The sequence below is a fragment of the Spodoptera frugiperda genome, chromosome 5 (assembly GCF_023101765.2).
Source record: "Spodoptera frugiperda isolate SF20-4 chromosome 5, AGI-APGP_CSIRO_Sfru_2.0, whole genome shotgun sequence".
NCBI classification, from domain to species: domain Eukaryota; kingdom Metazoa; phylum Arthropoda; class Insecta; order Lepidoptera; family Noctuidae; genus Spodoptera; species Spodoptera frugiperda.
Genome location: NC_064216.1, coordinates 4,003,697 through 4,022,034, shown reverse-complemented (window position 1 = coordinate 4,022,034; position 18,338 = coordinate 4,003,697). Strand labels below are relative to the sequence as shown.

The 18,338-nt window shown below is 35.6% G+C and overlaps 1 protein-coding gene across 1 annotated transcript in view; it reads left to right on the top strand.

The window, feature by feature from the left end:
- The window catches only part of LOC118271857 (MOXD1 homolog 1), a 78,201-nt gene that overhangs the window by 56,719 nt on the left and 3,144 nt on the right, over positions 1–18,338 (top strand). Inside the window, exons 4-13 of the mRNA XM_050693621.1 lie at positions 12,253–12,402; positions 13,046–13,204; positions 13,628–13,940; positions 14,652–14,753; positions 15,313–15,476; positions 15,796–15,912; positions 16,143–16,289; positions 16,550–16,704; positions 17,267–17,379; positions 17,840–18,006. Coding sequence (XP_050549578.1) covers positions 12,253–12,402; positions 13,046–13,204; positions 13,628–13,940; positions 14,652–14,753; positions 15,313–15,476; positions 15,796–15,912; positions 16,143–16,289; positions 16,550–16,704; positions 17,267–17,379; positions 17,840–18,006 — 1,587 coding nt within the window. The remainder of the gene's footprint in view (positions 1–12,252; positions 12,403–13,045; positions 13,205–13,627; positions 13,941–14,651; positions 14,754–15,312; positions 15,477–15,795; positions 15,913–16,142; positions 16,290–16,549; positions 16,705–17,266; positions 17,380–17,839; positions 18,007–18,338) is intronic.

The window sequence follows — 18,338 nt, the reverse complement described above, 5'->3', positions numbered from 1 at the left end:
AGACATTACTTCTAGCAGTATTCATGTCCAAACTCAATAAAATTCACAATCCCATTCAATCCCCTATTATAAACTGCACCTTCCTGCTTCTAACCCCATATTAAAGAGTCCACGGTCTAATCAGATTACCTCATTGAGGGACGATTACAGGAAGTGTAACCAATCGGTAATCGAAACCCTTGAGGTGATTATATTTGGTGATCTATTTCATTTCTTTGGGACCCTGAGGGTGTAATCATGAGCCATCAGCCAACCAATTAAATGGGTTACCGAAATTCCTTTGTACATCGTCATAGGAAAGAGATTTATTGCTATGTTTGAGTGTAGAGGGCGTGGTGTGTGAGGACTAGGGTTGGCAGCGGTTGAGACATTTTTTTTAATCGTTTGCCAGTTTTTTTTCTATATACTTCCGAGGTTTTTACGTAGCAGTTGCCTCGTACAGATGATGATGATGATGATGCTAGATTTTAGAACTTTTATTTTTGAATGATATAGTAGTGAGCAGTGAGTTAATAATCTAAATTGTATAACAATATTAACATGAGTAACGATGGAGATTCTCGATCATTCTTCTCTATATGAATCTTCGAAACATCACTGAAATACAGACTGACATTGGACATTACAAAAGGTGTCTGGATTAATTGAAATAAAATGTTTTGTGATTTGTACTCTTACTGGAAAAAAATCGAAAGCTCTTTGCAATTCTAATTGTAAAGTTTATGATTGTTTGTTGTACAAATACAACAGTTTAAAACTATAATAAGTACGTTATGCGTGTACCAAACTGCGTGTTTTAGATTTTGTTTGTGTAAACGCACCCACGATACAACAGATATGTTTAGTCTAGTCAACGAGTCATCATATTTCTATTTTGTTTTATAATAAAAACATTTCAGAGGTTTACGCACTCTAGAAGGCTCATTTCATGGTAATTCTCAATCCATTCAATGCTAATCTATGGACTAAGTATCCAAAATGCTATTCACGCTGTGTCAGTCATTCCGTGATCATTTTTATTTGTTTCATATTTTAATATGTTTAGGGCAAAATATGGTCTCGATAATTCGAAATGTCAAACTGATATATGCCCACTGTGCATAGAAAAATTGGGCTATATGTTTCCAGAAATCCAATAACTATTATAACCTTATAAAATAACTAGCGGACCCGACAGACGTTGTCCTGTCTACACGTTAATTTGAAAATTTTAAACTTTTTTAATAAGCTAAAACATTCTGGACCTTTTTGATGAAAATTATTATTCAAATGTTATGACAATATCTAACGTCATTAATATTTGACACTGCGATGGTAGCGCCGTCCGTCGGATCCGATGTAAAACATTCCAAAATCAACAACTACTAATAAATTAAAAATTAATTAAAAAAACTTTGTCCAGCGGACAAAATTGTGAATCTAAACCATTCTCAGATCCTCTTGAACACACACAAAAAGTTTCATCAAAATCCGTCTAGTCGTTTAAGAGGAGTTCAGTGACATACACACGTACAGAAGAATTATATATATAAAGATAACAACGTAAACCGGCAAAGTATGCAGGAATATTACACTATTTTAAAATAAAAATGCATAAGAACTGTATAAAACTTACTTCTATGCATTCCGTACTACTTGAAGACCAAGAATCCATGTTACGTTACCGACATTTTGTTCCTAACTTTATCGATTTGCATCACATCTATCAGATTCGTTCGAAAGTTTGACTTGTTCGAATGTTTGTTCTTCGATTTTAAAGAATAGGACTGCAACTTGGTGACGGATAAAGCATGCGTTTAAGTAGTAGGTAATTTAGATACTGTTGTCAAGTAAATACGCACGTAACGTAACCACACGCCTTTTATCTCCGAAGCGGTAGGCAGAGGTGCACATTACGGCACGTAAATACCACAGTACACATTCATATTTGCGGTCTTCTACTAGAAAGTTGCATTATACAGAAGAATAGATATAAAAAAATAACCAAAATATCAATTAATCCTAACTTCAGTCATTGTCCAGTGACAGCCCTATAAATCTAGTGTCCGTTCGCAGTAATTGGATAAGCTAAGTTTTATCACAAAAAAGCAAACTAAATACATTTGGGAAATCACAACACAGGTAGACACTAGGTAGTTACAATGAAATCGTAAAGAATTCAAAGACAAACCTTGAAACAGTACTTTCTCAATAATTAATGTACGGTACGTAGAGTACTTCAAAAAGTTCTCTCGAAAGAACAGAAGATACAATAGGTAGTGTTCTTTTAAAAACAAACTTTGTTTTGTACTTTTTGTGAAGATTTTCTTGAACAATGGTGTATTTTTCCAATAAGGAAGATACAAGTTACAATCTTATCGGAGTTGCGGACTATCTAGCGGGTTTACCGGGGCTCTGGCTCGAAAAGTAGGAGTAGGAACGGAGTGGTTTTTAGTCAGTAAGAGTCTGACACTCTCTCTCGCCTCGCCCAAGGCGGGAGAAGTCATTAAATGATTGTATCCCATCAAAATAAAAGTTGCAATCTTTCGGTAATCCTTATTTCGATTCCATAATGTACCTATATTTTTTCTTATATTTATACAGTTTTATTTAATCACAAATCATTGGCTAATTAATCTATAAGACAGGCTGGTATTCAAATGAATACCATTATGTAAGAATTACTATTTAAAAACACCTAAGAATTTTATTTAAAGCAGAACTTTAATGCACACTAGTCTATATACATACGAACATACATTCCTACGTTACGTTAGTAATGAACTTGTAGTTGAGATGGCGATGTCAAAGGCGGCGTCTGCCTCAGTTTCCCCCTTTACTGTCTAGTGTCTACACTTAGGGGAGCTATACGTACTCTAGTAGATTAAAATTGTCTGCCTTGTTGGTCTAGTAATCCAGTGGACTAATAAATATCTTTCCATATTGAAGTAATAATGTTCTTAACATATTTTAGTTAATTATCTAATTATCTATTAGTAATCTTTCATTTTATTTCCTTCTTCTCTAACAATATCTTTGGATTTATTTCATTGCGGGATTCAAGACAGTCATTCGTGTTCTTAGGACGTGCTGGACTTCAGTGTTTCGGTGTTTTCATAGTTGTATCTACTGTAGATCCTGTATCTTCATGGGTTGCAGGAGTTGCAGCGGTATGGGAGGCCGTGGAGGGCTTGTCCCATTAAAAAAATAAATTAAAAACAGAAAATCCTATAGGATTTCTTTCTTAAGAATTCTTCTTAGCTTTATGTTTAGTAAGACACTTTACTTTCACACTGTTCAACAGATACACAATACACGTTAAGAATTCTCATCTAACACGACAACACGTACTAAAACAAAGGCATTTCCTCAGGGATTACAGGCTTGATCTATTCCTCGGCTTAATAGCCCATTCAACATCAAAGTGATCCACCTTTTACGATACTTCAGCACAATCAGAAACTACTTCACCAATAAAAGCAACCCGTCTTCATATTAAACTTGCATTCTGTACATATATCAACCCTAAGAGCCTGAGATGTCTCTAAAGAAGAGATGGTGAACAATTGGCACGAAGCGTTTCGCTTCAAGTTTTTTAATTAGAACAACAGAACTACGGAGTGTTTCCTGGATGTCTTTAAGGATTGAGTGAATAGGTTGCATATAGGCGAGCGTACTCTACTCTATCAGGCGAGATACTGGTCATGCAACACAATATTTTAGGCACGTCACTTATCGTTAAGACGGCCAGTAATGCACTTATGACGTCTTTAGTAGAGCAGGCTTTTTCAAGGGGGAAAAATTATCCAATGACATCTCTGTTTCTTTCACTCTCTTTTGCTTTTCAAGCTTGAGCTCCGGTAAACCTGCTAGTTGTGCATACTGCGGTAACAGCTCACCATCAGTAGTCTCTGTCTTGTTGCTACGCTACAATAAACATTTCTTTACAAAAAAGACACATTTATACGTAAAGGTTCACCATCCCAGTCCTAAGGTGACCCAAACACCGAACTGTCCCTTGAAGATGTTCACGATCCAAGTCACGTCCATACCGGTCGAGATACTTAAAATTCCCTTACTGAAGCAGCATTCGAAATGAACGCAAGTTACACCTTCGAATACTTTGAATATAGATGTCACACGTACGCATGTGTATGGAATATGTTATGAACACTAATTGCTGGCAGCATTTTGTTCTGGTTGAGGCGTGCGTTGTTGTTTTTGAATCAGTTTGGTTATAACTGGCTTATTGGTTAAGTAGTTACAAGCTCGTCTTTTGAGTTCAGCTGAGGTTGATGCAAATACTAACCATAGTATAACTTACAAATATATGGAAGGTACCCTTAATATGAGTTTGCTTTACGTTTATAGTAGTCGCTCTGATTGGTTCGTTTATTCCAGCCGGCCAATCAGAACTCTAAACGCGCTATCGTTTCGTTTTCGTTCAACATAAAGCAAACTCATACTAAGGGTACAGACAAACGAAAACGCTCCGAAAGTGGTAAAGCTGTCACACAATCACAAAAAGTAATTAATACTATAACTAGCTAAAGCAAAAGTACCGTTACAAATCTCAAATAAAAAACAAACACAAAATCCTAATATTCAAACAAAATTAACCAAACTTAACTTACTGATCATTAAAAAGCGATTAACGGTACCCACCCATCGCCAACCGAATCAAATTAATGTAAACTAGCTAAAAGCTAACACTCTCTTGTAATTAGAGGCGTTGCGGCAACTACCGTGACGATATCAAAACAATATTAAAACGTTGATGAAGTGTCATTAGCTTGACCTTCCTAATCTCCTCAAAGCGATCAGATCAGTAGTGGACCTGTGGACCCCTCTTTTACACTTCCATCATATAATTAATGAAATCCAAATCGTTTAGCTTACGCATAGAAATGTTCCTAACACTATCTTTTAAAAAGAAATTCAATCTTCACACTTTCTAAGAAACTAATTAGTTGGGACTGTTAAACGTTTCTGATTACAGAGATTTTTATGTCCACCGCTCATAGTCACACCCACGGTGATTGGATCGGTGTGAAAACAATTATAGATTCGTGGACACTTTAAAAACTAATCGAAAAATGTGTTGCAACTCCGAAGTAGGTGTTAATATATGCATCGAGGATCATTGGTAGTGATATTTCCGAATATGATTTGATCACTTTTTAAAGACTATTTTGTAGTTCATTCCAAAAGATTTAAGGAAAGATGGATACTATTAATCTCAAACACATGAATTCTGTTTACCTTTAAAAAAGAAAAATAATACATTTTTCGTCAATCTATCTGTAGGAAAAACAACTTAACAGTAAAAGAACCTCCTAAAGTTAAAAGCGAATAAAAGTAACTAATTTAACATCACACACCTAACAAGTGATGAAGGACTTCCTCAGAATATTATATAACCAAACCTAAACATTGCTTACTAACAGCCTGACATTTATAGTCTATAAATTATTGCACAGATAAATCAAAAGGTTTTGAAAACGCCATGAATTAACCTGATGTCATTGCTGCTAACATATTTAATGGAGGTGCATATTTTCACAATATTAATAGCTTTTAAGTACTAGTAAGAGGCAAGGATCAACTGTACTTTGATCACGGAGATATTAAAGCGATTGGAAAGGATTTAGAGGGTATAAAGAAGGATTATGAAGTAGATATATGTTAATATGTAGTAGGAAAATGAATGGAATAGAACTAAAGTTTAATTAGGAATACAAAGTTAGATTATATTGGAAATTAAAATAGAGTGGATGATAAATTAGAAGAGATCTATAACAAAAACAATAAAGAAATACATATAGAAGGAATTGAATATTTCAGTGCGAAAACAGACATTGTGGTTACAGATTAATCGTAGAATTCTGATACAAAACAAAATGGAAATTACAGTCACAGTGTAGACAGTAAGAATCAAGTAACAAGTCACAAAGAAACATCCTAAACAGAATACTATTAGCATAAACTATCTAATAATAATATAATTGGAGACTCGTGATCATATCTAGCAGCCATTCACTTGTACACTAACACTAAAAGTACTTTAACGACACAAACGCAATTACTTTTGAAACGATAAGTTATGGGCACACATGCAGGCGCAAGCTGCAAATACACCTGCACATAACATTTACGCACGAGAAAGGAATTAATACTCTTTTTAAGAATACTTAGTTGCCAGCCCATAATGGACTTACTCACAATGAACTCTGGACTTAAATCATTTGTGTCACTTTGCCTACTAGAGTTATGTCATTGATATATTTGCTAGCAAAAGAAGATAAAATACATGCAGAAGAACATATTTCATCGCCGTATGTGCTAGCTTTTTGCAATTTGTTACGAGAAATGCATGTTTGTCCTTATACAAAAGTTTTAAATAACTCCCATAAAGCATAAGTAATTGGAATGAATGAAATAGGTGCACCAAAATTGGAAACGGTAGTGTTGTTCAGATAAAAGGAACAAAATGTTAATTGATACATTTCGCAAACAAGCAAAAGGGTCCAATCTGGTTGGACATCAAAGATAAGCTGATACAGCCAGTTTCGTTGTCGGGACAAGATCAGCTGTAAAAGATAAAAGAATGCTTAAACCTTTCCAACCGTGTAAACAGGCGTTTGAACAAGCCGCGAGCAGGTATCTCAGATTACCAAACAGATGAATAAGCTTAGAAATCAAAACATTTACAGGTACTGCGAATTCTTCCCACAAAGATTCTTATCGAAACCAGTCATAGATGCAATTCTATCGTATTGCGCAAAACTCGGCACGCCAAAATCACATTCCAACCAGGTAGTTAGCTCATTGATCCACGTTTAACCCTTATTGCTTATAATGTAAGGCGAGAATTGAATGCCGTGTCGATCCACAATGAGATTTGCGTTTTCAATTCTAAGTTGACATTTTAAATAAGGTTGTCATGTGAATTCGAATCAGGGACGTGGGATTGGCTTAAGATAATAAACCAATTCTTATGCTTCTTTATAATCATATCCTTAAACACTTGGACTGAAACCAAACAAGCCATATTCATAGTAGATAGATAGATAGAGGTACGAACACAATTATGCACATGTCTTTAGAGTGCACCAATTCAACCACTACATTGTTTAGGGTATAGAAAAATAACCGGAATTTATTCGCTTTTGAATCAAATATCACGGAAAATGTCGTTTACCCCGACAGCTGGGTTTAAGTGAATGATTACAAGTCATACAGATAACCGGCAGCCCTGCTCCCATTGTGTTACGATTCTCATGCGCGAACATCAGGTCGATTCTCAAAACTTATTCTTTTGTGTGAACGTAGAAAGAATTTTAATGCTTCCGTTTGAACTTGGTATAAAATCTCACAATAGAATAGCATTTATTGCGTAATGCCGACCCATTTGATAGTCGACAATCATTTTCTTGGCTCATTTAAGTTTCTGTACATGTAACTTGGGCCCGGCGTGTTATTCCTATTTGCATAGTACTCAATGTGTTGTCAGATGTCACATTTACTGTTTTGTAAAAGCACGATTCCAGGAAGCGGCGTTTGTTATGCTTCATAAAGAACTGCTAATAAAATAAACATGTGAAGAGCTAGGCAGAATGTAGAAGCAAGTTTATGTTCATGCTCGAATTACACTAGCTTAGAATACATTACCAGAGGATCCTTAAACAAACACAGTTTGGTGGTTAAACATGCATACAGTGTATCTTAATAAGATAATTATCTAAACATTAGTTAAGGAAACAGCAACCAGCCCTATTTGAATATCATCTAATGCTAACAAAAACAGGTTATGCAAATGCCTCAAGCAGTAGGTTACAATCTACCTTTGCATTGATCGCACCTGCATTGAACAGCATATTAAAAACAATTCTTTCTCCGATCATGTTATGATGAAGTAAAAACGACAATCCAACGGGTGTGTTATAAAAATCTCTACAATTAAACACGTATGTATGTATGTATGTATGTACGTTTAGCGGACCGTGGGAACGAGCGCCGGAGTTGAATCGACGAATCCATGCAAAATCCTGTTTCGCTTCAACATTCACTACCTGTTGTAAAATAGGATAGTGAGCTTTATGCCTTGCTTTTATAGCTATTAAAGATTTTATTTTGTGGTGTAAGTCGTGTTGTAACGGATGCCGTGTGTTCTCTAACTTGCGTACTGTGGTCTTCTACTTCATGTATATTCGTTTACTTTTGTCCACCTAACGTTTTACCTGTCGAATATCTAAGCCTGCTTTTTGAAATCGTGTCCAAAGCCAACGCTGTTTTTAAAGTTGCTGCCCTGAGGAACACCCTTGTTACTCGTATAAATACTTTTTACCTATCTATACCTAGTTTATTTTCATACATACTTGAATCTCTATTATGCTCCAAATATAGACAAACAGCACATTGATCATAACTCAATAACAAACAGAAATGGGAACATATCAAATTAATAGTTGTATACGCAGTGACAAGTGTACTATGGACCTGCCCGTTGAATAGTATTCAGACCTCGCGCGGTGACTCATCGAATAATGCAACTACAGCTTACATGAATATTAGTAGGTGGTATTGTGTCATAACAACTTACTTTGAACTCTATTGAACCTGTTTTGAACATGAATTGCATTGCGTAGAATTTAGAAGCAAGTTGCTCCCGGTCTTGACAGATCCCCTTTGGGCTTGTTTTGCTGCAGTTTGTTTCTCATTTAGTATGTTTAGCAATTTCTTGAGATGACGGCTACTAAAGTTGTGTAAGTTATATGGTTCTAGTATTAATTAAGGGTCATTATTTATTAGATGTTTCATTATTTGTATATGTTCCTTAATATTTATGACTTCCTAGAGTTAAAATATAAGAAAATCGATACAGCCAAAATTATATTGTATCTGAATTGTTAAAAATCCTTTGAACTGTTAAAAAAATTGAACTGTTAAAAATCCTTTTCGAAACACAGGCATAACTAGGCTATGTAACATTTTATAAAGCTCAAAACATCAGATTGTTCTAAGACTATGCTCATTGCAAGGTGTTACATTTAAACGTGTTTTATAACGATAATAGTTACTACTACTTATTCCATAGTCCTCTAGAGATAGGTGTATACGCTCATATTTATGCGATCCTTGGCCAACTGCGAATTCTTGTGCGAAATATTCGAATATTCTACGAATTTGAATTGCGTATTTGTTTCGGAATGCCTCTTTGGGTACGGTCATTAGTGTCAAGTGAATATTAATTCGTTTTGTTATTTAAGTTTGTGTCTAGTTACGTTTTATAGGCGATTTCGGTGTTGTTACGTAGTATTTTCTTTGGTTTAATTGTTACAATGTCATTGAGATCGTGCCCTAAAAAATGATTAGATAGCTTTCGCATGCTCAATACCTATGAATCAATTTTTTTTACATAGCCCCAGAGGGCAATATTACAATATTAAAGTAAAATGACTCGACAGACAGATCCTCAAGTGAAGCTATTTGCTCGTTCCAAAGTGTAGATTCCTATGGAGAAGAACAAGAAAGAAATTACTTAACTTAACGAGTAAACAATCCACCATAATAATATATTGATAAAATATCTGATAAAAAAAACTTGAAATGAAACCTTTAATGTTCCTATACTTGATGATCCTGGACGATCTTCGAACACCAAACCACAAATTAAACACATCCACCACAACAATACCTTAACACCGCCAAAAAAACACCCAGAACCTTCTAGAAAGGTCAAACCAATCGTTCAAAAATGGGAAAAAAATAAGGATAAATTCCTGACATTTGGCATATGTAGTCCCCCTATCATTACAAGCTAAGCCAGGTGCTTGAACATCAGGCATGGCACGTGCACGCGACATCTGCCGGCAGAAAAAAGAATTTATAATAGTATACGATTATGTTTACCTACCTTTGTACTTTGAGGCATCTGTCTTCTATTGAGGAAAGGATGTGTCTTAAGGAACGGGCGAAGGACTATCTGCGGAGTATTTTTTTGTTAAAGAAGATTGGTCCTTAAAGACGATCGGTTTTGGCTCTTAATGGCTGCATTAGTTTTCATTTCCATCAAAAATGTGCTATGCTACGTTGTTGTGGATGCGTTTGGCTTCCACCAATCATATTCTTTTTTTATATGGACTCAGCTAAACTTTTTTATATGGAAAGATGCGTGCTATAGATGGCTTCCTTACTATCGATACATCGCATACTTCAGCTACGCATCTTGCTCGCACGACTACTTACTAAGAATTTTTAAATTGATTCAGTAGTTTCGGAGCATTTTCAATGCACAAACAATATAATTTTTCTTCTTCATTATAATGCTGTAGATATCGAATAACTCACAAAGAAGAATATCCTGTGATACAGTGGACTCAAGTTCTAGGTAGAACTTTTTTTTATATATTTTTTTTTTATCTTCAGCGGATACAAATTCCTCGTCTGTTCAGGCCCTTAAGATTAGTGAGGCGCGCCAGCTGATTCCTTTTTTTAAATCGTTTTGTGACGTCACGAGTCTCGAATCGATCAGCTGTTTCGTTTTTAAATTTTAACGGCATCTTACATTGTAAAGCTGAGTAAAGGTGGCATATTAATTGTATGTGTTATAATATTTTTTTTATTACATTACAATTAATAATAAAGTGTATTTTGCACTTTACACCATTTATGTTATTAGTCAGATATCAATAACAATTACGTAACTCGGTAATCGAATTTAGGACATCGTGTGTTAATAAACTTTTATTATTCTTGTGTAGTGTTCCTTTAACACATTTTTATATGTCAATATTTTTTTTTTGCAAATACAATTCCCTCTACTATGTAGTTCAAAATAACCGCAGATGGCAGCGCGTGCGCAAAAAATAGACCATAAAATCTGGCACTTTGGCTATTAATAGACTGCAGTTAATTGCTATTTGCTACCCCACCTTTCTTTACTGTGCCATAAGTGCTATATTTGCTTAATTTTTATGTATTTTTTAAAGGACAGATGTAACTTATTTTTGAACTAGTCGCCAACTGGGGTTTTAAAGTTACCTACTAAATGATATGATATTTTATGAGAATAGTTTAATCATTACACTTACGTCACAACCATTATCACACTATTCTAAATAAATCATATATAAATGTGAGAGTTTATTTTGTATGGAGGATGATATATGACACTGAAACTACTGAACGGATTTTGATGAAATTTGGTATTGTATAGGCAGGGTATGAGCTGACTTGTGTGATAGGATATACCTTGTATTCCATGGTAACGCGGGCGAAGCTATATAGTTTAATAAATAAATAAATAAAATGTAATATATTTTACCTATCCCTCTGGTGAAAATATAACTATATTTTAAGCCTTGCATATTTAAAAACATTCTTAATTCAAAGACCATAAAACTACACCAGCGCCTCTAGCGACTATATTAATAAACAATCACACTTTTTACAACCACAGACTAAAAACAACTTTAATCATTGAGACTTTATAGCACACCAAAGTAATTACTCTTTACTAAACTAGATTTAATCAAAACTTCTAAGTTTACATTAGTTTAAGTATCCAATTTGAGTGTTGTAACAAATGATCTTATTTATTTCAGTATTTAACTATAGTAAAACAACTTATAATGGTCATTAAAGTCCAAATGTACATTAAAAGTCCTTTTAAGTCTTAATTGCTTGCCATTAAATGGTTCGAGATCACGTAACGTGACGTAAAAATTTGGACATATTTTGTTACTACGAAATTGGAACGTTTACTTGTACTCGTTTCCAATTTTTATAAGGAAGGATGTTTTTTGATCACGTTGTATGATTTAAGAAATCATTATAAAATTATCAATAAAACAATGAAAATTGGTTAGCATTTATTTGAGCACCGTACTAAAATGCTGTCTTTTCTAGGTGCAAAAGCGAATATTTTTTTATAATATGTAGATTGAAATATTTTTTAATATGTATTGCCTTTGATATCGATTTCTGAGAACAGAATCAGCAGTACCTATAGCTTTTTTGACATACCGTATGATGTATGTGTATATTAAAAACAAGACTAAGAAAAAGCTCTACTAGTTTTGAATTACAGCAGGACTCTTCATTGAGTAGCGTGTGCAGACACGTCAGAAATTTTCTGATTCGAAGCTAGTAAAGTACTCTCCAAATACTCATATGAGTAAACCGTAATTTTTAGTTTATTTAGCACGTCTCATGATAGTTATTATAAAAGTAAAAACAAGACTAAAAAAACATATTTTTTCTTTGTTACAGGACTGTTACGGCTCCGAATTCGAAGACCGAGCGATCGCAGACGACGTGAAGAACTATGAACTAATAACAGGGTATCAGAACAACACACACACTACTGTGGAGTTTAGGAGACAGCTTGACACGTGCGACAAACAAGACTTCGTTATTAGGGTAAGCAGATATCCTTTAAGTCTTTGACTGCCAATAGAAAACTGTTGAAGGCGAATCCTCCGCTAACGTCGGTCACCGGTGACCGTGACCACCACGGCGTTCAATGTGTTAAGAAGTTTTCTTTTTCTTCTCCTCTAAAAATATCTTCTGATTTATTTCGTTGCGGGAACCAAGACAGTCATTCATGTCCCTGGGACGCGCCGGACTTCAGTGTTCCGGTGTTTTCATGGTTGTATCTACTGTAGATCCTGGCTTACAGGAGTTGCAGCGGTATGAGAGGTTGTGGCGAGCTTGTCTCATAAAAATAATTTTGGGTGGTAACGCACTTGTAACGCCTTTGGTGTTACTGATATCACTGACTGCACCGGCTGCCGCGCAACGTGTAGCGGGTTCAATTCCCGCACCAATCAACTCTTTATGTGATCCACAAATTGTTGTTTCGGCTCTGCGTGTCTTGTGACCATGAACTTGTATGGTTATAAACGCGCTCACGACACAGGAGAAAATCTTAGTATGGGGCAATGTTTATATTATAAAAAAACACTTATACACAACAGGCATATCGCTATCTTTGAATCTAAAGATTTTTTTAATTATAGACTTGTGTTTACTTACAACTTTATTCAATTGTATTTTTCAACAGGATGACACAACACAAATCCTTTGGGCGCTAGGACCGAACGATTCTGATGGACAGCTACCGAAGCATGTGAAGAGTGGCGCCAGGCCTCTAAGACTGCTGCAGCCTGTATCAAAACCTGACTCCATACCTCTTAGCCATTGGGATGTTAGGTTGACTAATGTGAGTAGTAATTAGTTAAATGTAACTATTATCTAGATCTTAACTACGACTAGTAACAGAGAGCACCAATATCCATATCCTCTCTTTCTTGTTGGCATAGCGTCGCAATCCCCAAGTCACTTGCTAACGGCCAATTTCAATAACCTATCTATCTGTAGATTTGCTTACTAGAGATGCAATTTTGACGCATTTTGTATGGAGCTTATGTCAAAATTGTATCTCTAGTAAGCAAATCTACCGATAGCAGTAGCACAGGAATATCACCCTAATACTAATGATAATTATTATTATAATACCATTCTGTTTGATTATTAAGTTGGACCCAATTGTAATGCAGTCACTTTAATAATTGTTGAAAATCCACCAAAATTATTCATAAACAAATATTAACTTAATTCCTAATCTCATTTCAAAAAATTTCAGCTCACAATCCCCTACGTAATGGCAACGCTATTCTGGTGCAAGATCTTCAAAGTGCCGGACCTACCGAAGAAGCACCACATAATAGGCTACGAGCCCCTTATTGACAGCCGACCTATCAGGAATAACACTCCAGTGGAAGATCCTAACAGCATGTCGCCGGTCCATCACATGGTTCTCTATGAGTGCGTTCACGATGATGATGTGGATCTCTGGAATGCGTGGGCTGAAGGCGATGGGTACTTCGGTCCGAATAGGCCTAGTGGGTTGGCGACCTGTGCTACTCCTATCGCGGCTTGGGCTATTGGGTCTCGAGGTATGTGTTCTTGAATGTTATTTAAGTACAGTAGTCTTTTTGACGCCTAAATCTTCATATCTTAATTATGAGTTACTTAGCGTAGTTAGGTTGGTTTTAGTGTCACCTATCTTAGTTTAAAGGTTCTATAAATTTTAAGAGAGGTTGACGAAAACGGGTAAACCTAAAATACATAGGTATTTTTGAGTTGTGTACCTCTAAAGAATAATTACTCTATTCCTTTTTGTCTGTTGGTTAAAGAAGGGTAAGTAAGTACGACTGCCGGGCAAGTGGTCTCGAGTTCGATTCCTCAGACGGGCAAAGCATTATTGGGGATTTTTAGATTTTTCAAAAAATTCTAAGTAGTAGAAAGGAGTCTAGAATCGTGCCTAGTATAATATGGCAATACACTCACCCCCTATTACATAGGTTTTATACGGCACTTCTGCCAACCCGTTAGGGAATAAAGGCGTGACGATACACACGTCTTGTTCTCTCTTTGTTCAACAAATAAATATCGACTTTAACATAACATAATATCCAAATAATCCCTTAAAATATCCATTACGAAATTCACACAATAATCTCTTTATATTCCATTACCAAAATCCTTTTTGTTCTCAACACCAACTTTGAAAACACCTTGATGGATTCCTTTACAAAATAATGAACAAGAAAATCTTAATAAACATCTAATTGTTGAAGTAAATTAATTAGCTTAATTATTTACAGGTGAATTCCTTCCTGAAAATGTCGGAATACCGCTGGGTGAGAAGGGGGGTGTGTCGTACTACATGCTTGAGATTCATTATGATAACCAGGAATTGCATAACGGTAAGTTAATTTTGTAATATGGCTATTGTTTTGTGTGATTTACTGCCGTATTCAGAGTCAATTAGTGGTTACTTAACCTAGTCCTTAGCACATTAGGCATTAGGACTAGGTAGGTTCCTAAAGCAATTGCTTTCGATACAAAATCGCTAATAAGGAATAGTTTAAGTAGTCATTTAATGTCTGAGTGCGGCTGTTTGTGTGCTTTTCGACTAGAGATTTGCTATACTACGTTGCTGTGGATGCGTTTGGTTTCTAACAATCTCATAGTCATTGGTACACATACCTTAGCACTGGTAGAAACTGACTCAGTTAAGCTATGTTTTTTATATGGAAAGATGCATGCTATACATGTCTGTTATGGATAGCTTTCCTACTATCGATACATTGTAAACTCGACACCCGTATCTTTCTCGCACAGCTACTTTGCAGCGGTACATCTTCATAGCACATCTTACTCGCATCTTACTCGCAATTTTTTCGATCCCTTAAAATATTTCATTTTGTTTTAAGACACTTTCTTGACAATATCTCTTCTAATTAATTACTTTTTCTTCCCCAGTTCTGGACAGTTCAGGTATCCGAGTCCACTACACATCAGCTCTAAGGCAGCATGACGCCGCACTCCTGGGCGCCGGTATTGGGGTGTCAGCTCTCCACGTGATCCCACCAAAACAGAAGCACTATAGAACTGTTGGCATATGCAGCACTGAGTGTACTGAAGCGGTAAGGGATAATCTGTTTTATGTTGTAGGTGGTAAGGTATATTTTTAAGGGTTTAATATAGTGGCATAGATGAATAGGGGTTTTATGTAGTGACATATTGTTGTAATATTTTTTAAAATTATTGTTTCATATTAAACTTTATTTATTTAAAGTGTGAGTTGATTGTTGGTTGTTCAACTTTATTTGTTTTATAGCATAAGTAGATTTTTGTGTCTCAAATCTGTTAAAAAAGGTCTACTTACTGTATTTTTAGAAATCACTTGATAAATTTACACTTTTGAAGAAGATTATACTAAAAAATATTTTTTATCTTTTGCAGACTTTACCTGAAGAAGGAGTAAACATTGTATCGGTTCTGCTACACGCTCACGGCACAGCAAGGAAGATTTCTCTCAAGCATATCAGAGGCAACCAAGAACTACCAAGAATATCAGAGGTAAACAATTTTGTATTTCACGCCATCTACATTCTAAATTGATTACTATTTTCTGCAACGTGTATTACAAGTAGTTCAACATGTTTTTACTAGATGGCATTAGCACAAACACTGTAAAATAGTAAGTAGTTCTTCACAATTTGACTAGATGGCGTTAGGCACGAAGACAAAAAATGATTTGTGTAAAACATGATAGATGGCGCTAAAATATTTTTTTTACAATTTTTCAGGAAAATTCTTACGACTCCCACTACCAACAGTCTCGCATTGTTCCTCGTGGAAGGAAATTCATGAGGGGAGACACTTTGATTACTGAATGTACTTACGACAGCACTTCAAAGGACAAACCTATTTTGGGAGGATATTCGGCTAAACAGGTAAAGACTTAAATTAATTTCAATCATAGTTCTTTGATTAAATAATAACCATTACAATACAATAAGTAGTTGCATTTCAGTCTTTATTACTTTAGCTTTGAGTTACATTTTAAATAAGTTTTGTTAGTTCAAAAGTACCCTTTAAGAAAACCTACCACATCAAACCTTGCTAAACCAATTTCAGTCTTATCCACTTTCCTTTAAGGTGCATTATGAAATAACAAGCTGCGTTTATTAAACCACTTATTAATGTTTTACAGGAAATGTGCCTATCCTTTATCCTCTACTACCCACGAACGAACTTGGCTGGCTGCTACTCCATGACACCAGTTAAAGAGTTCTTCGAAACGTTTGGAGTCAAACATTTCTACGGATTGAACTTCACACAAGTCGAGAATATCTTCCTTTCTTCTGGGTGAGTGTTATAGAGTAAATTATATGCAACTTCGCGCCTTTTATCCCCGAAGGGGTAGGCAGAGGTACACATTATGCCACTGAACAATGTACACCTACTTTTCACCATTTATGTTATAAATCCCATGTAATAGGGGGTGAGCCTATTATTATTAGAACTTATGACGGGATATTTACCATGTTTATTGAATTTGGTGAGTTTCCGATATTCACCAAATTCAATAAACTCACCAAATTCAATAAACATGGTAAAATTCCCGTCATAAGTTCTAATTAATAGTGTTAGTGACCATGTCAGTTTAAAAGCTGAGCCTATTGCCATATACTGGGCACCAATTCCAGGCTCCATGCTACTACTGAGAAATTTTCGAAAAACCGAAATAAGCCCAATAATACTTTGTCCGCACCGGGAATTGAACCCGAGATCCCTTGCCCGGCAGTCGCACTTGCGATCACTCGACCAACAAGGCAATCTTACAAGTAGATAAATAGTAATGTACGTTTAATCACTTTAACATGGTCAAAATTAATTTCAGTACTATAATACCTCTCAAATATTACAGAACCTTCGAAAACCTACCAACACTGTCAGATGCTGAGGCCTCGAAGCACGCGATGGACCTCACGAACGGAGAGCAAGGAGTCCAGGGTGACGACCAAGGAGTCGGTTTGATGAGTGAGTAACATTTATCTCTTCTATGTAATTTTAATGAATCGTATAATAGGGATGACGACAGGGTATGAAATTAAAAGTCTATTTAGTCCGTCAGTTAGGTACTGAAAGAATATTATTTTCTCATATAAGACAACATTTTTTAGATAAAACGAATCGAAAGTGTAGGATTTAATTTTGTACGTATAAAATGCACCTAAATGTGTCTTCACGCTATATTTTAAATCGATATATCTTTGAAAGTATTTCTTTTCGTAAGAAAATAAAAATTACGTATCACATATATTAAAAAATCTACAAGACCGACATTAAAATAAAAAATAGTCATCTAGAGAGATTATAATAGGGTTATTATTATCTCCCTGACGCAAAAGAGAATGTGTAAGGCTAGGTAAAAAACCTTCACACCACGAGCCATGAATTATTGTATTTAAATTATAACTATTTATCTTATATTTTCCAGAGGAACTAGTAATCTGGGAGCCTCCAGAATTCCGCAACAAGTCGTTCATGGCGCACTTGAACGAGATGCCGTGGGCCGAGCCGCTGCTAACCGAACAGATTGAGAAGACGCTCTACAAGGGCATGCACATGACCTTCTGTAAGACGAGGAACGATGCTTGGGGAGTGGTGAGTGTCTTACTTCATTTTGTCGCATTATTACTTTATTTTTTGATGACATCGACGCAGCGCCGGATTAGCCATGTAACAGAAGGCAGCAAATGCTACGGGCCCCGCGCCTGTCCAAATCATAAAAAAAACTGACTTCTAAAAACCATAAATTAAAAATTAACTAATGACAAAAAATATTATTAACGTTGATTTTATTGTAACTTTCGTGAGACGTACTAAATTAATTATTATGTTATCGGCTTACTCACGTAACGTTCTCGATTATTGACATCATAAAATTCAATAGGCAACTGGCTGCCGCGCAACGTGTAGCGGGTTCGATTCCCACG